A 26,282-nucleotide genomic window follows, 5' to 3' on the forward strand; every position below is an offset into this window, starting at 1 on the left:
ATAAAATTATTTAATAAAATTAATAAAATTATTTAAATGTAAATTATATAAAATATGATTAATTAGGTGTTAAATAATTAGTATGTCACATTAAATATTATATGGTTCATAAATAGTAGTACATGTCATATTAATTTCATTTGCATAATTAGTATTTTAGTTACATGTTAGGTTAATTCACATCAATAGCTCATTTATTTTGTTGTTATGAATAAGTAATAATAAAACTAAAAAATAAGTCCATTTGTAATAGTTGTAGTCCATTTACATTAGTTTACATAGGCCCAATACATAAGTCAACTCTTTTATTTCAAATATATATGCATTAGTGCTAGTCCATTTATATTAGGGTTTATGATTTAAGGTTTATGGTTTCTATAAAATTATATACTTTATTACTTATATAGTTATGCATAGTATTTCTATAAACTATATAAGTAATTTACTTTATATAGTTTATATATATATATATATATCTATATATATATATATATATATATATATATATATATTATACATGGTTATACATACATGTACTATAAGTTACATATATAGTTCAGAGTTTAGGGTTTTTATAAACTATATAATTTATTACTTTATATAGTTTATGCATAGTGTTTCTATAATATATATATATATATATATATAATTTATAGATTACTTATATTAGTTATACATACATATATATATACTATATTAATATAAATTATAATTTATAAACTATATATTTTAAATAATTTATACATATATAGTTTATATACATACATACATACATACATACATATATATATATATATATATAGAAAATTAAAAGTAATTAGAATGTATACAAGATTAAATTGCATCGAATTGAAAATTCAAAAAGATATTTACAATTAAACCATGACTAAAATGAAAGAAATCAAAAATCAAATACAAGTGGAAAAATGATGATTGTTGGAGGAGCATGAGCCTAATTAACCCAAAATATCTTTCCAAATAAAATCTCAATTCTCAATTTCCCTCCAAATTTTTCTATTCCCTCTAAGTTTTTCAATTTCCCTCTAAATTCTCAATTTCCCTCTAAATTCCCAAATAAAATAAAAAAATTTCACACAAAAAAATTATTTTAAATAGTTTTCTTCCACCACTCACTTTGAATAATATATATATATATATATACACTATATTAATATAAATTATAGTTTATAAATTATATATTTTTTATAGTTTATACCTATATAGTTTACATATATAGTTTAGATATATAGTTAATATAAACATAATTTATATATATAACTTATAATAATTATATAATTTATAATATAAATATAGTTTATATATATAGTTTATATACAAACTTATATTATATTTATATATATATATATATATATATATATATATTTCAATTTTTAAATGAATGTAATTTATTATATTTTTTATTATTTCTTCACATTTTGCATTTATTTCAATTTAATCTTTTTTTAATTTATTTCAATTTTAAGTCTTTCACTTTTATATGTATTCAATTTAGTCCTTAAATTTATATTTGCATCTTCATTTGGCTCATTCTTAGTTGCTATTTATATTTTTGTAACTGGTCCATAACTTTTTAAATGTGTTTAATTTAGTCCTTTTTTATATTAATTTAAACCTCGCATTTTAAATTTATTTCAATTTAGTCCCTTACCTATGTGTGTCGTTTAATTTATATTTTAAAATTTTATTTGTAATTTTACATTTCTTCAATTTTATTCTTAAATTTATATTTTTTTACAAAATTGATCCATGGATATTTATTTTTCTCTTAATTTACTCGAAATCATATACAATTACAACTTGCAATTCAACAATCACGAAAGATGACAAAATAATTAATCCAAAAATAAAAACGACCCGACATGAACTCAATCCGTATCCGGTAAACATCCGACCTGAATTTTATCTGTCAATGATGTGACCCGATCTGAACGAGATCCGACTGAAGTCCACCCGAACCTGAATTAACCTGGTCTTTATCTGCTTCGGACCTGAACTGTTTTGACCTGAACTGACATCGATCCGAACTGAAAATGACCTGACCTGAACCCGATCTGGATCTGGTGTCAAATTTACCTGACTTGACCTGTATCCGATTTTACCCGACCTGACAGGATCCGACTGAAACCTGAACGATTACCCGATTTTACATCCCTACTCATATAGATTTCTTCCTCCAAATCACCATGAATGAAAGTTGTCTTTATATTTAACTGCTCAAGATGTAAATTTTCTGCAGCTACAATTTTCAACACCAGTCTGATTGTAGACAGTTTTACGACTGGAGAGAAAATTTCATTGTAGTCAATACATTCTTTTTGCTAAAAGTCTTTGACAACCGATCTTGCTTTGTAGCGTTTGCTCCCATCGTGCTCTTCTTTGATCATGTAAATCCACTTGTTATGGAGTGCTTTCTTGCCTGGTGGTAATTCAGCTAATTCCCACGTCTGATTTGACATAAGCGAGTCCATCTCATCTTTCATGGAAGACTCTCACTTGACTGAATCCTCCACCTGCATTGCTTCATCATAACACTCTGGTTCACTATTGTCAGTCAGCAACAAGTAGTGCAAAGAAGGCGAATAACACTGGGTTGGTTTAGGAATTCTGGATGAGCGTCTTAGTTCTGGTGTGCCTGGTTCTTCTTGAAATGCTTCAGGACTAATATGAACATCATTTCCAGAAATCTCATCGAACTCAGCAAATTCCTTTGTTTCAGCTTCGGTATTGGAGCTACTTGATTCTATCGTTGACCTGTCTTTGTACATCACGTTCTCATTGAAAATGACATCTCTGCTTCTGATGATCTTCCGATTTTCGTAGTCCCAAAATCGGTAACCGAACTCATCACCACCATAACCAACAAAGACACATTTTTTGGACTTGGCATCAAGTTTACTTCTTTCAGCAAAATTTATGTGTACATAAGAAATACAACCAAACACTCTTAAGTGTGAAAGGTTTATTTCTTTTCTGCTCAAAACTTCCTCTGGTATTCCGCTATCCAAAGGAACTGAGGGCCCACGGTTAATCAGGTAAGCTGCAGTGTTGATAGCTTCAGCCCATAGTAATTTGGGCAAGCCGGCATGTATCCTCATACTTCTGGCACGTTCATTCAGAGTTCTGTTCATGCGCTCTGCTACGCCATTCTGCTGCGGTGTCATGGGAACTGTTGTCTCCATCTTGATCCCATTGTTTACTTAGAAATATCTGAATCTGTTGTTTCTGTACTCTCCTCCATTGTCAGACCTCAACCGCTTGACTTTCAAATCAGTCTCATTTTCCACCATGGCCTTTCATTTTCTGAAGGTAACAAAGACTTATGATTTCTTCTTCAGAAAATAAACTTACACCTTCCTTGTAGAATCATCGATGAATGTGACATAATATAGTGAACCTGCAAGAGATGGAACTTGAGATGGTCCCCATACATCAGTATGAACCAACTCTAACTTTTCTTCCTTGGGTGTCTTGTCAATCTTTGCAAAACTAACTTTCTTTTGGTTGCCAAAGATGTAATCCTCGCATAGTCCGACATCTATACTCTTTAGATCCGGCAGCTTCCCTTTTGGCAAAAGTGTCTTCATCCCTTTCTCGCTCATATGGCCAAGCCTTTGGTGTCATAGGTTTGATTTTCCATCAACATCTGCTACTGTAATAATATTCTTTAAATTTGAGGTTACATAGAGAGTACCAGTCTTCTTACCACGAGCAATGACGAGTGCTCCTTTGGTAATCTTCCATTCACAGCCTGAAAAGGTTGTACTATATCATTCTCCATCAAGCTGTCCTACAGAAATCAAATTCCTTTTGAGGCCAAGAATATGTCTTACTCCTTTCAGCTTCTATGTGGTATGGTTTGGCAACTTTAATCGGATGTCTCTTTTTCCGACGATCTTTAAGGTTTCATAATTAGCTAGATGAACCTTCCCAAAATCACCACTGACATAGTTCTCCATGATTTCTTGGCATGGGGTGGAGTGGAAAGATGCCCATGAATCCAAGATCCATGATTCAATCGGACTATTGACGCTTAGAATCATGGCATCACCTGTCTCCTCTGTCATGTTGACAGATTCCTGTGCGCCTGTATCTTTCTTCGGTGCTCGGCAATCTCTTTTAAAGTGACCCTTCTTGCCGCAATTATAACAGGTAAAATATTTCTTTCCCGTTCTTGATTTTCCCCTTCTGGATTTGGATATGCCACGATTTGAATTTCTTTATGAAGTTCTCCCTCTAGACTCTGTTTGCAAGGCTGAGGAGGATGATGCTTCACCTGATTCTCTTCGTCGAATTTCTTCGCTCAATACCAGATCTCGAACATCATCGAATTTCAATTTACTGTTTCCTGACGAGCTGCTAACTGCTGTAACAGTAGCATTCTAACTGTCTGGTAGAGATGATAAGAGAATTAAAGCTCAAACTTCATCATAAAATTCAATTTCCACATAACTCAACTGGGTTGTGATTGTGTTGAGTTCATTTAGGTGTTGAGCCACTGATGCACCTTTCGTCATCCGAAAATTGAATAATCGCCTCATCAAGTGAACTTTGTTTGAGGCCGATGACTTCTCATACATACTGGAGAGAACCGTCATAAGACCCGCCGTGGTCTTTTCCTTTGCTATGTTAAAAGCAACATTTCGGTACAACGTTAGTCGGATAACTCCGAGGGCTTGTCTGTCGAGAAGAGTCCAGTCTTCATTCTTCATGCCCTCTGGTTGCTTTCCTGAGAGAGGTTAATATAGATTTTTCTGGTACAAAAAATCTTTAATCTGCATCTTCCAAAAGCCAAAGTCCGCACCATTGAACTTTTCAATTTTCACCTTCCCTTCGTCTGCAGCTATCGCTCTCACTTGAATCTGACTTCGTTTGGATCGTTTCTGACAATTTTTGCGAACCACCGTGTATTAGAACACCTCCGTCGACAAATTAGTATCGCCGATAAAATTTTACTATTCACGTGATTAGTAATGAATAGTAACCTCACAAAAAAATTGACAAAATTCACAACCAAAAGCTCTGATGCCAGTTGTTAGGAAATAAACCGAGTACGAGTAATTTCCCTATAACCAGATTAGTGAGAATGTGAAATAAAAGCGAAAAGATAATACCCGAAATTGATAACGGAGTTCAGCTAATTATACCTACGTCTCCGGACTGCTGCAGATCTTTTACTAAAGAGAGAAAATTTATAGGTGTTTACAAAACACTCACTGCTTACAAGAAAACTCTCTAGTATTGGGAGAAAAAAATGATTTGGGATGATTTTGAAGCTAAATGTGTTAGGGTATTTATAGTTGAAGCTTAAGGACTAATCTTGTAAATACCCTAAAGTATATAGGGACTAAAATATAATTAACCCTATTACATTTTAAATAAAATTTGGTGCATCCTTTGTTGAAAAACACTCCCCCTTTGCCCCTTTGTCTGACTTTCACGTTCAACAGAAACTACTCATGATGACATGCGCCTTGATGTTGATAACATGTCTTATGAGGTAACACTTGAAAATATTTGTATTTCAGTGTCATGGATTCCAAATTTTGTTAATCATGAATATCATATCTTGGGTTTAGGAACTGCTAGAGCTGGAAAATCAAATGGGGAATGTTAGCACTAGGCTAACCCAGGCAACTATTCGTGCCAATCTGTGGCGACGCAAATTTCAGCCCATCACAGCCGGTTGTACTGCCGAAACTGAACTGTTGGAGCTGGAAAATCAAATGGGGAATGTTAGCACTGGGCTAACCCAGGCAACTATTCGCGCCAATCTGTGGCGACGTAAATTTTAGCCCATCACAGCCGGTTCTACTGCCGAAACTGAACAAGGTTGTATCTGTCAGGTCATATAAGATCATTTCATTTCGTTACATCCCTAATTGCGATGAATGCAAAACATTTATTTGCGATATAAAGTTATGATAAGAATGGAATGCAACCGTGGTTTTTATGTTTTGGAACAATTTACAGGAGGATTATGCCAATGCAGAAGAGATGGGTAAGTTGGACTGCGGACATGATTTTCACTTCAATTGCATTGAGCAATCTGCCCCATATGCAAGAAGACAGCTTTGGCTATTTGAGGAGTTGGATAGAAAAAACATCATATACTGCTCTTGTTTTTTAATCTCCATCTTTGAACAACTATCGCCTCAGTATCTTCGTTTGTTGGGATCCTGTTCCTGTTAACCTGCAGATGTTAAGGCTTTGGGCCTTCTGAATTATGCTTATGGTTTTATTATATAATAATTCGCTCTGCAATAATATTTTTCGATGTTTTAGTTCACCAATTCACATCTCAATGCATCATCAGCCTATCCGTTTGACACGTCTAAATCTAACCCTTACGGACCCCACCCACAAAAGAATTACGGATACAATGAGCTTATACTAACTTACCGTGTCTGAATGTTTTTCTGATATTTCAATGTGTGATGTATGATGATAGAGACGCGGATACTTCGGTCGTCCCGTGTGTAGGGTAGACTCAAGGATGAATTACAAGAACTAATTCGCGAGTAACATAAGGACACGTAGGTAAAGACATTTGTGAAGAAATTATTTTTTAACGAATAAATTTTTAGAAATTTAAAAATAGTCATTTTATTTTGATAGAAACAACTATTTTTATTCAAAATATAAAATATCTTAAATTACAATAAAGATTTACAACCGCAATCGTAAATTAAACACATAATTATGAAAATTTCATACAATCATTGAAACAAAACTAGTAACTTAAAATCACACAAGGACCAAACAAGGAAAGACTAAAAATATAACCAATAAACTCGAAAAAAGATAGATACAAACAGATCTGATTGCATCGGTAAACAAGTCACAAAAAAGGATCAAGTTATTGAAAAATCACTGACAAACCATAAATTAGACTCGAGCAATGTGAAAAGCTATCTTTTTTTTGAAAGATGATACTTTGTATTACGAACGATTACAAAGTAAACCACCTCGATGACCTCATTAAAAAAACCCCCTAATCCTAAATAGAAAAAAAATAGTGTGCCTTGAGGTGGTAGATGTGGTAAGATTCAATAACCACAAAGTTAAACAACACACAAATCCAAACCCAACCCTTCCAAGAAATTCAACACAAACAAACTGTCGAGACGGTATTTCACCCGGCGAAAACAAGTGTCGTTGCTTTCTAAATCTCATCTCGAAAAAGTGAGTGTTTTTCTTCTGGTATAAGATAAAACACAATTTGTAGAGTCGCCACCAATCATTTTATTAAGGTGTGATTGGTCACCAAAAATGTTATGTTATTTTAATAAAATTTATAAAAATAATATTAAAATAACACAAAAGGGTATGCTTACCAGAAAATGAGTTCGGGAGTCGGTTACGTGTGGGGAAGGATTAGCACCCCACAACTCCCAAAATTGGTACCTTTGTTTATTAAATAATGTTTTTGCAATAAATTAACATATTTATATTTAATTTCAATTTATGATCCCATTAAAATAGTAAGGATATTATTTTATACCAACAAATTATTTGAAATAAATTACTAATAAGTTAAGAAAATATTTTATAATTTATTGTTTAAAATAAAATAACCCAAACACACATAATAAATTTAATGATTAAAAATAATAAAATTTTAGGTTACTATTAATAAAAACTTAATATGCAAAGTACTATAATAGTAAATAATTCTAAAAATAATATTTAAAATTATTATTTTAAAACTAAAGGATTAAATTAAAAAATAATAAAAATGGTAGTCTTAATTCGAAATAATATAAAATATAAGTACTAACAGTGTAATTTATCCTAATTACTATTAAGATTAAAATATAATTTATTAAAATTATAAGGACTAATATGAATATTTACCTTAAATATATATAAATATACGTGTAGTGACTAAAATAAAAATAAATAAAATGCGAATACAAAATTAAAAGATATAGAAACCTGATTTCGGTGACTATAATGGAAGATTACAGAATACAGAGACCACAGACGTGATTTATCAATCCTAAAATTACACAGACACTCCCTCCCCAAAACGACGTAATTTTGAGGAGGGTATAAATAGGCCTTAAATGCCCATTTTTCCTCATTTTCATCTTTTGCTTCTCTCTCCTTAGAGAGAGAAGCTCTCCCTTATCTCTAAACTCCCTCACCAGAGGGAGCTCCGGTCACTATTCCGACCACCGATCGGTCACTATTCACGTCGTCGGTCACTATTCCGATTACTATTCACGATCGAAAAAAATAAAAAAGCTCAAATCGTATATCGGCTAACCCTAAACCCGAATCTAAGCTTCTTTTTCGCTAAAAACTAGTCAATCGGACTATATATGTGATTTTACCAGGTAAAATCACTTTTTCGATAATGTTTGAGCTTCAACGGTGGTAAGATCTCTTCTCCTTTCTTTTGCTTCCTCTGTTCGTTTCTCTCAGTCGGTCGTTGCTTCTCTTCGCGTTCTTGTTTTTGTCTTTTTTATAGGTTTTCAAGGCTTTTTATAGGCCTCGGAAAGCTTCAAACAGTTGTTCATTTTGGTGAGTCACCAGATCTACAATAGTGACTCACCATAGGGAGTGAGGTGTGCGGTTCTCCTTGCTTCTTCTGGAGTCTTCAACTGAGGCGGCGGCATGACAGTGTTGGAGTGGAACACTTGGATGGTTGGAAGAAAAGTGTGGGAAACCTTTGCTACTAGGTTCTGGATCGGGTCAAATGGGTTCCAGTTTGTAAATATTTATTATTTATTAATAATAATAATAATAATATAAATAGGATGGGACGAAAATGATTATCGACAGCTGCCCCCTCTTTACTCATTTTTGTGTTAACAATAATAGAGCAAAGATAAAAAGACAATGAATTTTCGTCCAATTGACTTAATGTTTTGATGGGAAATCCGTTCCATTTTTCATGGGAGAGATCCAACTGGTGTATGACATTGTTCCTTCGTGATGAGGACGTCTGGCCATCTTTTAAGATATTTGAGATAACACGGTTCCTTTGTGATGAAGACGTCTAGTTATCTGAGGATGACTCGGCTCCTACGTGATGAGGAGTTCTGGTCAGTGGATGACATTGTTCCTTCGTGATGAGGACGTCTGGACATCTTTAAAGATATTTGAGATAACACAGTTCCTTCGTGATGAGGACGTCTGGTTATCTAAGAATGGTGATGCTGCTTCATGATGAGGAGTTCTGATCGGTGAATGACATTGTTCCTTCATGATGAGGACATTTGGCCATCTTTCAAGATATTTGAGATAACATAGTTCCTTCGTGATGAGGACGACTGAATATCTAAGGATGACACGACTCCTTCATGATGAGGAGTTCTGATTGGTATATGACATTGTTCCTTCATGATGAGGACATATGGCCATCTTTGAAGATATTTGAGATAACACAGTTCCTTCGTGATGAGGACGTCTGGCTGTCTAAGGATGATGTGACTTCTTCGTGATGAGGAGTTCTGATTGGTAGATGACATTATTCCTTTGTGATGAGGACATCTCCCCATCTTTAAAGATATTTGAGATAACACGGTTCCTTCGTGATGATGATGTCTGGTTGTCTAAAGATGATGTGACTCATTCGTGATGTGGAGTTCTGATTGGTAGATGACATTGTTCCTTCGTGATGAGGACATCTGGTCATCTTTTAAGATATTTTAGATAACACGGTTCATTCATGATGAGGATGTCTGGTTGTCTAAGGATGATGTGACTCCTTAGTGATGAGGAGTTCTGATTGGTAGATGACATTGTTCCTTTGTAATGAGGACATCTGGCCATCTCTAAAGATATTTGAGATAACACAGTTCCTTCGTGATGAGGACGTCTGGTTGTCTAAGTATGATGTGACTCCTTCGTGATGAGGAGTTCTAATTGGTATATGACATTGTTCCTTCGTGATGAGGACATCTGGCCATCTTTAAAGATATTTGAGATAACACGGTTTCTTCGTGATGAGGACGTCTGGCTATCTAAGGATGATGTTGATGGACACGATATTCTTCGTCGTGAAGTTAAAATCGTGGATGCATTGCTGCTGGTGGACACAATATCTTTCATCGTGAAGTTGATATCGTGAATGACCCCTTCGTCGTGAAGTTGAGCCTAGAATTGGATATCCTTTGCCGTGAAGTTGAAATCCAAGGGTTGCATTGTTGTTGTTTCGAGCCCAATATCCTTCGTCGTGAAGTTAAAATTAGCTCTAAATGAAACTGGAAAGCCCCTTAGCTGTGAAGTTGAGCTTTGAATTGGATATCTTTCATTGTGAAGTTGAAATCCAATCTTTTGTTGTATTGATTTGAGTTCAATATCTTTCGTTGCGAAGTTGAAATTGACTCTGAATGAAACTGAAAAGTTGTTTGTTGAGCCCAATATCCTTCACTGTGAAGTTGAAATTGAATCTAAAAGTCTTGTTTTATCTCTTGGGTGGAGTCTCATGCTTTGCTTGTTCCTGTATGTGGGATTTGAATTCTACCTTCCATTTGTAAGGTACTTTGTCCCTGTATCTTCATGTGAAAATATATTTATGCAAATGCAATCAAATGTAATGCATTATCTTTTATGCAAATAATGTTCTTATGAATGCAAAATGTCGATTCAATCTTCGTTTGACTTCAGAGTGACGAATTCAATCTTCTTCCACTTAATAATTCCTTTCCAGGGTTTCCTCCAAATATCAGTGTAGCAACTTATGCTATCAAGCTTGCATTTATAAAGAACTATCTGATCAACTTGTATCTTTGTGTCTTCCTTGTCTCAATTTACATTAAAGTCTTAGAAGAAATGTTTCATTTACGGATCTCTTGCTGCAGTCAGAATTATGACCTTAGTGTCCCCATTTTGTCCTTGAACCTGTGTGAAAATCCAATAAAGCTTTCATTTTTGAAATGAGAATCTATCATCTTTGGAGAATGTAGATGTAAATATGCCAAACACATCACAAGGAGAATTTATCCTAGTTCTTTTTATATGACTTCTGCCCAGATTTTTTTCAGTGAAGCTCTTTGCATAGCATTCAGAGCTTTTGTAGGACGTCACTTAAGAACAAAGCTCATTGGGAATACAAGTGGGATACCTTAACTTGTCAGCATCAATGTAGGTGAAATTACCATTATAATGCAACCGTATGATGAACAAAATGATCATATATGGTCATCTCCATTGTCACTATTTCCCCATTTTCATTCTTCATACCTTTCTGTATCATTGGAAATATTTGTTCAAATCAATGATCTTTCTAAAAGATGATATGGGCTTTTAGCATGTCTCAATGTTTGCTTCTTGTTGATATGAGCCTTCAACAATGCCCCTCATGGATCATTTCTGTCTAAAATGTGCCTTCAAAATGTACCAAATTTTCATTTCTGGTTAAAATAGACCTTCAAAATGTCCCAACATGATGATGTGAGTCTTCAAAATCTCCCAATCATTGATAATATGGACCTTCAAAATACCCTTCATTATTTCTGATTGAAATGAGCCTTCAAGATGTCTCAACATTCTAAGTTGTAAGGTTCACTCTCAATGTTCATTGGATTTAAATCTCATGATCTCCACAAGGTCCAATTTCGATAATGTCTCATTTTGGGTACTCGTGGCTCTCTTAGTGCCGAATCTCTTAATCTTAAATGCTCTCATTCCATTGTTACTAAACAATAATGTTGTTAAGTAACTTGAGGGATTCTCTTCATGTTGTCGCCACAAACATTTAAGAAGTAATCAATCATTCTCACAGAAATGTTTGATATATGTGCCTCTTTCTGATGAGGCGATCATCTTCTTCTTGACGGTTTTTCATAAAGGGAATGTTATAAGTCCAATTCTTCAAACTTTTTGGTCTCTCGGGCCACTTGATTTTAAGAATGTAAATGCTTTATCATTCTGGCCTTGCGTATTCTTTTTCTCCAATAGAGATAGAATAGGCATCAACTTGCTACAAGATTTTTCTCCTTTGAGATTGTCCTGTTTGAAGATGTTTTTTCTCCTTTCTTTATCAAAGAATGAAAGAATTTTGTAAAAAAAATTGCACCTTACAGGTTCATAATTGAATCAAATCATAAAACATGAGTTTAATGAATATCAAATAAATCAACTATACTTTTAAATCAAAAAATCATAATCCTATGGAAAATATCAAAATTATTGATTGATTTAAGGTGTTGGTTGACTCTGGAAAGGTAATTTCTTTCAGGTTGGTCTAGTATATATGTCTCTTTGAGCGTCTACTAACTTGAAGAAATGGTTGTTATGCTCGTCTCATAGAGATACTTCTTCATTCCATACTCTCAAGAACATCTTTGGGATGTGCGGTGCTTCATCAAGAGTTTAAGATCGTCTCTTATGTCATTGTTGCACCATTCAATATTCGAGCTGCCTTTTCAGGTTTTCAACTCGAATCCTTCTTTGATTTCAAGATGTTATTTAGAAATTTTACATCTTGAACCCCCCTTTTATCATTTTTCATATCATGCATTAAAGATTTTAAAAACCAATTTTAACAAATAAAAAATCAATCCTGAGAGGCGGAATGAAATATGAAGATAGTCTATTTTACTTAGAAATCCATGTATGATTAGAATGGACTTTTTAGGGACGTAACGTTGGTCAGGGCTCATGGTTATGAAAGAAATGGATAAATAGGCCCAAACAAGTGTTTAAGGGTAATTGAACCAAGGATCAATTCATTCTGACGCCTTCAATCTTGCCTTGCTTGACTTGGGTTTGCTTTGTTACTTGTCTTTCATCATTTCTTTTTCTAGATCCCTCTAGACTGCCAATTTTTGGGTTCATTTTCATTTTCTTGTATCTCCAACATTTCTTGTACTTCTTGTTGAATATAGATCTTTGAACTAATTGCACTTGATCAACCTTGTAGCTTGAGACTCAATGAGTCACCCATCTTGATTCAATTTTTTCTTCTTTTCTTTTCTTTTCTTTTTCTTTATTTTTTTGATTTTTTGATTTTTTGATTTTCTTTTCTTTTCTTTTTTTGATGGATTAGTATAGGACTTCAATTGCTTTGAGCACCTCTTTTTTTTCTCTTGCATTTCAAAAATTCTTTCGTTATTCTTGACTGGATTTGATCTTCAAGAATTTTTGTATTTGGACTACCTTGTAGTTCAAAATTCTCTTTACTTCATAGAGATTTGTCTTCGTAATAAAACTGGATTGACGATCTTTATTCCTGTGAGCATATATCCTTCACCTTTCCCCCCAGTGTGGAGGGTGATCCTTGGTTATGGTTGAATCATAAGAAAAATCATTCATGTTCAAATATGGATAACAAGGGATATATTTTTCTCATTTTGCGAAGGGATAAATGAAAGAAGGCCGTTCATCATTTCATACACAGAAATCTTTGTGAAAAGAGATATCCCAGGGGGGTGAATATTCAAGATTAACTTTATTTACATGAAAACAATGTAATTAATGCATGATATATTTATCTAAATCAACCCCTCTTTTTTTTTTCTTCTTCATGCTTTGAGTATGCCCTAAAACTCGAAATTCTCTTCGACAAGCTGATACATGATGTCTTATCTTGTTTCTTCTTGCAGGAAGATTCATGGATAATTTGGAAAATTTGGTACTTTTGAGGTATTTTGGTTTCACCAGTATGAATATTTTATATTTAGAAGGACAAAGGTGTGACTTTTGAAGCCATATATGGTGAAAGGTAGTATCATAAACCAATCAGCTTTACCCGAGAAGGTAAACTTATGAATTTGGTGTCTCAAAAACAAGTAGAGACATTACTTCAGAGTCTCAGATACATGTAGTGTCAGGATTTGGTTTTTGTAAGGACAAAAATAACATTTCTGTATTTCTGGCTTTGGACGGGATACGGAAGATATAATTTTACCACTTGCCAAAGATCTACAATTCTTGAGAAATTAAAAGAATATTTAATTTACTTGATACTCAAAACTTCAATATTAAAATTTGATTCATTGCTCATAACCTTAAAAGCAACACAAATTTATTTATCACAAAAAGACGGAGAAAGGAACAAAAAACATGTTCAACAAGATGCTGAAAATGAAATGCAACTGTGGAAGATAACAACTTCCACTTGTTTATTAGGCTTGCCCTATCATTCCTAGAATATTGGGTTTATAATTGGACCAGAGTCTTTGTCCTCACTTGCCCCCCATCTTTTGATCATTTCTCTTATTTGGGCTCGTTTGGATGATTCTTCAGATGCACCAATTTCTACTTCTTTCTTAGCAGTTTTTTGTTCAGATCTCATCTCCTCGTTTATTAATTGGAAGTTGGGCTCAAAATAATTCTCATTGGTGACAATAGCTTTGTCCTGGTTCTGAACACATATTGCAGTTGTGATGGGCGTAGTATTCGTCAGGTTCTCTAAACTGCCCAAAGCCCCATCTGTCCTCAGGAAGTCTGATATGGGTGTTTGAGATGATTTCATGGTGGCATCTTCCCATTTTATTTTTAAACCTATTGGCCAATCTCGAATTACATCCATGGGAACCTTTTTACTTTGATTTCTTTTCCCATTTTCTTGTATCTGATATTCTTCACAGGATTTGATCACATTAGTCTCTGTCGAGGCAATGATTTCTGAGTATTGAACCTTAACCCATTCTTCTACCTTGCACTTTTGAATTGCTTACTCTAAAGGTTCTTGGAGATTTCCCTCAAGGTTACTAGGAACCTTAGCTAAACAATTTGGAGTTCCAGTCTCGTTTATCCAAGGAACCTCCATTTTTCATTTGGAGGCCACCATGGCTGGACATATCGTGGAGTAATTAATTCTGCTGAGAGCATTTTTTAATGCAAATTTTCACTCGAAAAGTGGAAATGATGGAATTGAAAACCCTGCATATTTTTTTTCTTCTTGATCAACCTTTGACCCTTTTCTATACCCATCTTCTTTGGGTAAAGCTTATCTCTCACAAGGGAACTTTTTTCTTTCATTGATTCTTCATTCACCATTAATTCACCAATACCCCCTGGGACCAAATCTTGAAGCTGTCTTGAATTATCATGATCCCTAATAGGTCCTTGATCATAAGACAATATCACTTCGAACTCATCATTATCATTCAGAACCTTATTCATAACCTTCACAACGGGATCCTCTAAGGGTTTCTTTCCATGGATCACAACATTCATCAGGTCCATTAAAGTGGTCATTTGTTCTTTTGAATCATTCTATAACTTTTTTGCATGATTAGTCATTTCTTATTGAATCTTGATAAATTGCTCTTGCAGTTTCTTGATTCTACCAACCCTTGCTAAAATCTTATTCATGATTCTTATCCTTCTCTAGGAAGACCAAGTTAGCTCTAATTTGATTTCGTAAATTCTATCATGAAATTCTCCATGAATTATTCCCATATTTTTATGATTAAATGCATGTAAAATAGTTTGAAACAAAATACAAATGCATGATGTAAGATTGAAACTGAAATATAACTATGCAAAGATGAAAATGTAAAAAATGAAAATGTAAATACAAACGTAAAGATGCGAATGCAAATGCAAATATGTGAATGTAAAATGAAAATGTAAAAAATACAGAAATGCAAAAATAAGAATGTGAATTGTGCAATGCAAATGCATGTATGCAAAAAGGTGTTGATACTGAACTGATTTCTTAGAACAACTTTTATACTAAAACGAAGTTTTAAACATATTACAAATACATCTGCATTATTTTCTACTTCATGTAGGACTCTTCGTTCTATATTCCTTCTATATGAACATCAATCATGAATCAACACCATGGTATGAAAAATGTAATGCATAATGAAAATGATAAAAACAAACAAAGGAAAATTAGGTAGAAATATCATAAAAATCCTAACCTCATGTAATCTAGTTTCATGCTTTATTTGGAGAAATAAATCTAACCGCATGATTTCTAGTTCGCATGCATTTATTAGGAAAATAAACTAAATTAAGACTTAACATGCTTTTCCTTGTGTGTTAACCTTACGAGATTCTCTTGGGTTAGGCTCTAACTAGATTCGAGTTCTAGTTTAGTATATGCTGGGTTTTGATCTAAGGAAAAAGGGTCATCGAATTGTCCTTTGTTGGTGCCCCCTTGGACTACCAAGCCCTCAATCATGGTCCATCACAGACTTTCAAACTGAGTTCAATTCGAAGGAACGCACTTCCTTATGTCCATACGGAGGTGAAAACCACATGAGGAACATAAGGTGTGAGCTCAAGGAATGGTCCCCTATCCCATGCGGAGGTGAAAATCACACGAGAGAGTAGTTTCTCATTCAAGCTAAATAGGATAAGAGCGGGGTTTTAGCTCATGTCATGATAATGCAGTGCACAGTGTGTGATGAAAAGCATAAAGAAAAACAATGTATAACACAAAAATTTATTCTTTAAATCTAAAGACATATAATTAAACCTGAAAATATTAACAAACAAGATAGTACAACTATTTAATTGTTAATAAATTCACAATTCACAAAAAACTGGTTATTAAAATAATCAAGAAAAAAATTAAAACAAATTTATAATTTTACTGCAAAGACAATTAATTAATAAACTGGTGGCTTCACTCTCTAAAAAAAATGGTCCCCAGCGGAGTCGCCAAGCTGTCGAGACGGTATTTCGCCCGGTGAAAACAAGTGTCGTTGCTTTCTAAATCTCGTCTCGAAAAAGTGAGTGTTTTTCTTCTGGTATAAGATAAAACACAATTTGTAGAGTCGCCACCAATCATTTTATTAAGGTGTGATTGGTCACCAAAAATGTTATGTTATTTTAATAAAATTTATAAAAATAATATTAAAAATAACACAAAAGGGTCTGCTTACCAGAAAATGAGTTCGGGTTGTCGGTTACGTGTGGGGAAGGATTAGCACCCCACAACGCCCAAAAATTGGTACCTTTGTTTATTAAGTAATGTCTTTGCAATAAATTAACAAATTTGTATTTAATTTCAATTTATGATCCCATAAAAATAGTAAGGATATTATTTTATACCAACAAATTATTTAAAATAAATTCCTAATAAGTTATGAAAATATTTTATAATTTATTGTATAAAATGAAATAACCCAAACACACATAATAAATTTAATGATTAAAAATAATAAAATTTTAGGTACTATTAATAAAAACTTAATATGCAAAGTACTATAATAGTAAATAATTCTAAAAATAATATTTAAAATTATTATTTTAAAACTAAAGGATTAAATTAAAAAATAATAAAAATGGTAGTTTTAATTCAAAATAATATAAAATATAAGTACTAACAGTGTAATTTATCCTAATTACTATTCAGATTAAAATATAATTTATTAAAATTATAAGGACTAATATGAATATTTACCTTAAATATATATAAATATACGGGTAGTGACTAAAATAAAAATAAATAAAACGCGAATACAAAATTAAAAGATATAGAAACCTGATTTCGGTGACTATAATGGAAGATTACAGAATACAGAGATCACATACGTGATTTATCAATCCTGAAATTACACAGACACTCCCTCCCAAAAACGACGTAGTTTTGAGGAGGGTATAAATAGGCCTTAATTGCCCATTTTCCTCATTTTCCCTCATTTTCATCTTTTGCTTCTCTCTCCTTAGAGAGAGAAGCTCTCTCTTCTCTCTAAACTCCCTCACCGGAGGGAGCTCCGGTCACTATTCCGACCACCGAACGGTCACTATTCATGCCACCGGTCACTATTCCGGTTACTATTTACGACCGGAAAAAATAAAAAAGTTTAAATCGTAGATCGACTAACCCTAAACCCGAATCTAAGCTACTTTTTCGCTAAAAGCTAGTCAATCGGACTAGATTTGAGATTTTACCTTCGGTAAAATCACTTTTCCGATCATGTTTGAGCTTCAACGGTGGTAAGATCTCTTCTCATTTCTTTTGCTTCCTCTGTTCGTTTCTCTCAGTCGGCCGTTGATTCTCTTCGCGTTCTTGTTTTTGTCTTTTTTGTAGGTTTTCAAGGCTTTTTATAGGCCTCGAAAAGCTTCAAACAACCGTTCATTTTGGTGAGTCACTGGATCTACAATAGTGACTAACCATAGGGAGTGAGGTGTGTGGTTCTCTTTGCTTCTTGTGGAGTCTTCTACTGAGGCGGCGGCATGGCAGTGTTGGAGTGGAACAGTTGGACGGTTGGAGGAAAATTGTGGGAAACCTTTGCTACTAGGTTATGGATCGGGTCAAATGGGTTCCGGTTTGTAAATATTTATTATTTATTAATAATAATAACAATAATAATAGTATAAAAAGGACGGGACGAAAATGATTATCGACACAAACTACTAAAAAGAACTTAGAACAAAAAAGACAGCACAGACTAAGCTGAAACAAACACAAACACTGGGATAAATCTGAATAACATCAAAAAACTGATGCACCAAACCACTATAACACATCATTCTTTAATCTTCAATCGAGCTCATCAAACGCAGCATCAATGGACATAATATTGACTCTTCAATTATAAAATATTTCTCACAATGCTTACATGAAACCATTGAAATTTGAGAGGGAACAACGTTGAAGTTTCCTATAAAGAGGGCATGTTGCGGCAGCAAAGGAGGAACAAAGCCTGTATACTGTCCTTAAATTTGCAAAACAATAGAAAAAGCAAAAATACCATACCATGTTGTCCAAGCACCATCCACAAACAGACAAAAATTAGACTTCCCATCCAGACACCCATGACTCCACGAGAAGAGACCCACATCAAATAAACCAGCTGCAATAGATACCACGAAGATAACTGCATGCGCCAAAAACTGCTGCCCATGTTCCACTAACGATATAATGTTCTGACTCAAACGCCTTGAAACTAAAGCTCCCCCATACCATAATTCTCGAAATCAATATATGTTGCATATGCCTCTACGAATCCAGAAGCTACCGCCATAACAATGGCGACTGCAAACCATGCATCGCCATCGACCACGGATCCAACAATGAGAGTACAAACCACTCAACAATGTTGTTCTTGAATCACTGCCTTACGAAGCAGAAAAACCATCACCCTCTGCCTCACCCACACAAAATAATGCCGCCTCATCAATATCTATCACCGACCTACCATAAAAGATCTCCCTTGCAGAAATACCTCGATCGGCCGTACCCATTCTATAAGTTAGACACAACTATCGCCACCACCAATCGATAGCACATGATCAAACCCAGCAGAACACCAAGACAAGAGACATAAAACACCCACCAATGTACATACCACTGGTCCACCACCACCAACCAACCAGAAAACGGAGAAATGAAAAAACCCAGAAAACGGCTTGGCAACCGATAAAACTCAAGCAACAAAAAACCAGAAAAACAATAAAAATAACCTACTAAAAACCTAACACTAAAAAACTAAAGAACAAAACTACTCCAGCTCCCCTTAAAACCACAAAACCTCAAGAGTCAAGACCAAAGCCAAAAACCCTCCACAACCCCTAGTAGACACTCACCAAAACTCAATCAAATCTTGGGATACTAGATCTTTGAGCACAACACTCGCAGAACCAATAGCATTGACGAAAGCAACCCTAGAGCATACTCGACTTCTCTTCATAGGAAAGCACATACATAGAACCTCACCATCGACCCACGATCTGCCAAAAGCCTACCCAAAGAAAAGAGTTTGGGATAAAATCCCCAAACAATGAAGCAGATAACGATAGAAGACCTTAAATACTCTCACACGTACTTTAAATTGCAATCAAGCAAGAGATTGATTCACTATGGCATTTGCACAAACAGCTTGTAAGCAGTGTTAACAAACCTAAACTGACTCCCGAAACTGACAAGAAACCCACATAGAACCAAAGCTTTGAAACAAATATCATAAGCAAACCAAATCTCAAGCTTGAACACGCAATCACTAGGAACAGGAATAAACTCTCTACAAGAGGAGAAATAAATAAACTCATCAAGCAAGAAAAGGACACCCAAACAGTCAAGAAGCAAAACTAGGGGGCGAAAGCCAAAACGAACCCTAATCCCCAAAAACACCAGAGCTTGACCGATCAAACCCTTGTTCAAAATCATAAAAAATAAATCAACGTTACTGTGTTGGGCTTTGGAGATCTTGAAAGAATCGATCGCAAGAGAGCATGAACAATAAGGACGTAGGCGATGGAGGCGGCGACCACCTCACAAAAGAGGCAGCCACCGCCTCCTTGCAGCTTTAAGAGAAGGGGGTTTTATTTTCTAAATTTATTGGCAAATTTGTACAAAAATCTAAAAATGGAAAGATAAGAGAACTATATATGGATGCACTTAAAAGCTTCGTATTTGATTCCTCACTTGATTATTCATTTTCTCATTTTCTTTCCGAAAGTGTTATCTTTAAGACCCGGTCTAATGCATTAACTTCTCTTATTCATGAATGAAGTCCACCACCACCATTTTGGCCGCATCTCGAATTGTGTGGCTGGGGAGAGAAGGGGGTTCTTCCACATTTCAGTTGGTAAAAGTAGTCAAATAAACAAGAACACAAAAAGACAATGATACAAATGCAAATCGGGTATCCACGTCCAATACGAGGGTCCAAAGTAGGAAAAATCAACAAGATATCATACAAGCGTCATCTTTATCAGTCGTGATGATGTCAAATCAACCCTTAGAAAATGATAAATAAAAAAGACCAAATAACTGAAAAACATGCAAAAAAAAAAATAAAACATGCCATAAAGGTAGATGAAAACGTGTCATACCGGCAGACTTATTAAAAAAATAGAGATACGATATAAAAAAAAGAAAATAAAGAATACCGACAATTGGTAACCAACATTAAAGTTGGTGTCGCCGTCAAGCAACAAAGACATAAAAGAACAGAAATGAGTGACACGCCAATAAAAAAAACTAAAAGGTTTTTTTAATATACGAATTCAAACAAATATTCATAAAATTTTATAAATTATTATAACTAAATTTATCAACATATGACAATTTAATATTAAAATTTATCATTATCTTATAATATATACTAATTATTTTATAATAATTTAATAAAATTAATAATTATTTTATAACTTTTAAATTTAAATAATTAAAAATCTTTTCAATATAATTTAGTAGTCATTTGCATATTAGTAATTTTTAAATGATAAAATATTCTTATTTGATTTTTTTTAAGTATGACGTATCATCTATCGTTAAATTTTTAATGATATTAAAATTAATTTATATTTTTAAAACTAAATAATTATTTATAATTAAATGGTCTGAAATATTTTATAACTAAAAAGATTATTTACATATTTTATCAAAATTGTAATACTAATATCTAATCTTTAAGAAAATAATTGTGTCCTAGAACCCATCCCCAATCCACGTTATGCTATTTCAAATAAATAATCATTTTTGGTCATTTCTTCACCTAAGTTTATTAAGTCCTCCGGCCCTCATCTCTACTCTAGAGCATCTCTCTCTCTATTATAGAGATGAAACAATAATTCATCTCTAACGCTATCTCTACATTACTATTAACTCTACTTTATTCACAATATTTAACTATTATAATATTAATTTTGTAAATTTAAAAAAATCAAAAAAAATATAAAAAATCAGAAAAATTACAAAAAAAATTAGTATGATTATTTATTTAATTTTAATGTATTTTTATTTATCTTATAATTTAATTAAACAAATAGATTTTTGTAGCGTTGCTACAGTAACATGCTACATGTAACGTTGTTGTTTCATGAAACTTCAAAGTGGAGTTGAGTTTGACGCAGCGTTAGAGTGCTCTACTGTAGAAATATGCGCCACAGTAGAACATCGTTGGAGATGCTCTAACCTATTATTTGATATTTTCTTTTACGCTCATCGATATCTGTGTCAGTCTGGAAATTAAGCAAACGTGCCGTAGGAATGCATTGCGATTAACTGATGAAGCTAAGAAAAGAGGTTAGTCCTGTGGATTACAAAGTATGTTTAATTAATTTACTGATTAATGGATAAATAAAGGATATAAAATAATGATTGAATGTTTTGTGAGTACGTATACTTGTACTAATAAATTATTCGAATTTTCATAAAAAATAAATTATAATTAAATTAATATTATTAAATAAAACTCATTTTTAAATATTAAATTTCAAAATAAATGTAAATTTTTTATTATTTGAATTTGATTTGTCTTGATTAAAGCTCTAACTACACTTAAGAGTCTCACCTAGAAGTGCTTAACGAGTTGAGCAGCTCAAATTCGACTCGGATAAAATTCGATAAACGCTCAACTCAAGTTGGCTCGACTCGAACTCGACTCAAGACTTTAACGAGCTTAGTTGAGCAAAGTCTAACTCGACTCGATAAGTTCGCGAGCAGCTCGTTAATTTTTTTAAATATATTTTTAGTAATTACTTCAAAATTATTTCATTCAAAAAATAAATCTAAATAATAATTATTAATTTATTAATATATAATAAAAAATTTAATAAATAATAAAATATTATTAATTAATAATATTATTTTAATACAAAAAAATCCTACCTTAATATCCTCATATAATATTAATAAATTTTATTTTTAAGTTAAAAAATAAGGTAAATTTTTTAGTAAACTTAACGATTAACGAGTTAAGTTGAATAATAATTTTTTTTAACGAGCACGAGTCGAACATAATTTTAACGAATAATGAGTCGAATCGAATAATAAATTCTTTTAAGAAACACAAATCAAATAATGTCACACCTTGATATGTGGCCATTGTAATTCGACCGTCCATTTTTAGTGAGAAAATCACAGTAACCCCACCGACAGGAACTTTATTATATTTCATCATTGTTTTTTCTTGTTTTCATTATAAAAAAGAAAGCTGCCCATTCCTCATTAATGCAACTTCTTTTCTGGAAGAAAAAAAAAAAACAGCAACCGAAACACAAGAAAAAGAATAAATATTTTAAACTGAAGAAAAGAAGCTAAAAATGGGAGAGAACATTAACCATATCATGTTTCGCTATATTAAGAACAATAATAATTTTAATAATAATTTTATTAACTTGTTTTTACATAACAATTGTAATTATAATACTGAGGACATTTCGATCATCTCCTTCATATGATATATCCAATCTTCTTCATCAAATTCCGCTTCATTCTTCTTTGTTTCCTCCGTTTCTGGTATGGCCAACTTTGGTGGTCCAACTGAGAACCCACGGCGTTTCTCACGGTCAGAGGCACGGCCTGGTGGTGGAGCTATGACGCAAGGGATGATCTTGAGCGTTGGTTCTATCGTCGGAGCTGCTGGCGATGATGGTACTACTTATGATTGTGAATGCGAACGTGAGGTGAGTATCTGGTTTAGCGGTTTCATCGATTCCTTTTGCTGAGAAAATGTTGAAGGAAAGGTGGAAATTTGGGTCATTTTGGTTTAGGAAGCTAAGATCTTAACAAGTATAGTTACATGCAGCAATTAAAATTTGATTACATGAATTAAACATTAATGAACATTCAAAGATTAATTCTTAATGTTATTAACTCTTGCAAAATTTTCTATTTTAATGGGTTTTTCTGTCCACTTTACAATTTAAATTGAACAAAGATTCAAATTTTTGTTCTTGATAGTTTGAAACTTGTCATGAGCAGGATGGTCTTGAAGCATTGGTTGAGACACCACCAAAGCCAGCAGCACCATCTCGTAGTTCCTCAAAAAGAAACAGAGCCGCCGAGGTTCATAATTTCTCTGAAAAGGCTAGTAGTTTTGTCCAGTGTTTTTTACATTAAATCTATAATGAATAATGGGACATCACCATTGATTTGTTCTGATTTTCTTGCAAGATACAGAGGAGAAGGAGCAAGATTAATGAGAAAATGAAAGCATTGCAAAAACTGGTTCCAAATTCTAACAAGGTATTCATTTTCTAGTTATTATGTATTTATATGAATTTGAGACATTCATGTAATAATGATCGTATACTTCATGCTTTCTCATATTACTTTGTGTTCTACCTTGTCGCATTACTAATTCTGGTAATATAATGAGGGATTGGCAGACAGATAAGGCTTCGATGCTTGATGAAGTTATTGAGTACTTGAAGAACCTTCAGCTTCAAGTTCGGGTATGTCGAACAATTTTACAGCTTCCTTTTTCTTTCTGGGTGAATCCACTGTCTAAATTAATGAGGATTTCGAAGATGTCGAAAGAAAATAAAGCATTCCAAAGCTCACTTACAAGTTCATAAGCTATTCATTGGTTTTATTTTACTATAATTTCAATCAAGAACACTGTGGACTTCATTTCTATTTGCTGCTGGATGTTTGTTTTGTAACCTTAATCTATTTATTGTCTATGTATAATTGCTAATGAAAAGTGAAAATATGGCGAGTGGTAACCATGACAGTAGACAGATTTCGGGAAAAAAAGTTCAGTTTCTGATTTATTTGTCATGTATTCTATATCAGATGCTCTCAATGAGAAATGGATTAAGCCTGCATCCCATGTACTTGCCTGGAGTTTTGCAACCACTCCAGTTTTCCCAAACAGGAATAGATTTCAGTGACGAAAACTGTTATCGGCCCATGAATGCGTCAGGCCTGATGCAGGCAAATCAAGAAACCTCGCTGCCGATAGTTTTTGATATGCCCCCGGAATCCGTACTCAACCCGTCGAACATAGTTTCTTCAAATTCATCATCAGGATTGGAATCGATCCAAGGCCAGTTCGAGCCATTTCAGCTCTTTTCGTCATCTCAGCCTCTCAGGTAAGACATATGAACAACAATGCATAAAAACTTTGGGGGGGGGGGGTTCTTACCATTGCAGGACCACAAAAGCTTAGAATCTTACAACAGCAAAGCAGCAATTACTGTCAGGTTTCTGTCTCTTGTGTTTCTTACAACAAGGTCTTGACTCTAGAAATACCCGTTAAAACATCCATAGCAGAACCCAACAGTGGACATTACTGGCAATATTGGTATGGTGCCTTGCTGGAAATTTCTCCACTAGTAGTCGCCAAGTTGGACGCTCTCATCTCATCGTGACACGATAACATATAAACGTCAAATTTTCTTATCTATTTTTCTATGATAGCTTTGCTTGGACTTTCCGCCTACCAACCTTTTTCGATGTTTTATGAAGAAAATTTGCAAAGGGAATTTAGTAATATATAAGAAACAAATAGTACGGTTAGAATTATTTTTCTATCTTTGCTTTTGAAGACCATCAAAAACTAAAAGTTATTATCATACATATAACAGGAAAAGTACGGTTAGATGGATCTCCAATGTAAAAACCATTAGGCGAGTTGATTTATATGTCGAGAGTAAGATTTGAACAAATTTTCAATATTATTCATCCAGTTATCTTCCAAAAACAACCCATGTACATATATTTATACAAGCAAACTATCAGCTATTTCTACATAATTCAACTAACAAACTAATAACTGCATTCTAATAACAAACTAACTAATCCATAGTTACGGCACTCTCCCTCAAGTTGGAGGGTAAAAAATGTCTTTTACCCCCAACTTGGACAACAAGCATTCATGTTGCGTGATTCCCAGCTGCTTGGTTAAAATATCTTCTTGCTGCTCCTTCGTAGATACATACTCTGTTCTGACAAGCCAACTTTGAATTTTTTCCTTCACAAAGTGGCAATCAATCTCAATATGTTTAGTACGCTCACGAAAAATCGGGTTTGCTGCAATTTGAAGAGCTGTCTTACTGTCACAATAAATTGTTGCAGGTTGTGTGAATTTTACTCTTAGTTCATTTGCAAGCCCATGCAACCATGCAATTTCAGCTGCAGTTGCTGCTAGACTCCTATACTCAGCTTCAGCTGAGGATCTAGCCACTGTCCCTTCTTTTTTTTGCCTTCCAAGAGACCAACGAATCGCCCAATTTAACACAAAACGCAATGACATATTTCCTGGACATGGGACAAGTTGCTCAATCAGTCACTGTATACTACAAGTTCACACCTATTCGTGGCTGGCAACAAGATCCCTTGACCTGGGTTCTTTTTCAAATATCTCACCACACGCAGTGCTCCCTCCATATGTGTTTTCTTAGGCAGATGCATGAATTGACTCAAGCACTGAACATAATAAGCTATGTCCGGCCTTGTATTAGTTAGGTATATAAGTTTTCCAACTAATTTTTGAAAGGCTACCTTGTCCTCTAAGACATCATCGTTTACTTTCTCCAGTGAGGTCAAATCATACTCGGTAGATATCAATCTTGCATTCTACTCAAGTGGTGTTGAAGCCACCTTAGCTCCACCTAACCCAGTATCTCTTAATAAATTAAGGGTATATTTTCTTTGATTAACAATT

The 26,282-nt window shown here is 33.8% G+C and overlaps 1 protein-coding gene across 1 annotated transcript; it reads left to right on the top strand.

Annotated features, from left to right (window-relative positions):
• The first annotated feature begins 23,072 nt into the window (after positions 1–23,072).
• LOC120130755 (transcription factor SPATULA-like) lies at positions 23,073–24,867 on the top strand. Its single transcript, XM_039147913.1, has 5 exons — positions 23,073–23,295; positions 23,594–23,698; positions 23,792–23,857; positions 24,001–24,066; positions 24,410–24,867. Exons 1-5 carry the CDS (start codon positions 23,131–23,133, stop codon positions 24,710–24,712), a joined length of 705 nt encoding a protein of 234 aa, XP_039003844.1. The 5' UTR covers positions 23,073–23,130; the 3' UTR covers positions 24,713–24,867.
• The last annotated feature ends 1,415 nt before the right edge of the window (positions 24,868–26,282 follow it).

Source organism: Hibiscus syriacus, unplaced genomic scaffold (assembly GCF_006381635.1).
Source record: "Hibiscus syriacus cultivar Baekdansim isolate YM2019G1 unplaced genomic scaffold, ASM638163v2 tig00110548_pilon, whole genome shotgun sequence".
Taxonomy (NCBI): domain Eukaryota; kingdom Viridiplantae; phylum Streptophyta; class Magnoliopsida; order Malvales; family Malvaceae; genus Hibiscus; species Hibiscus syriacus.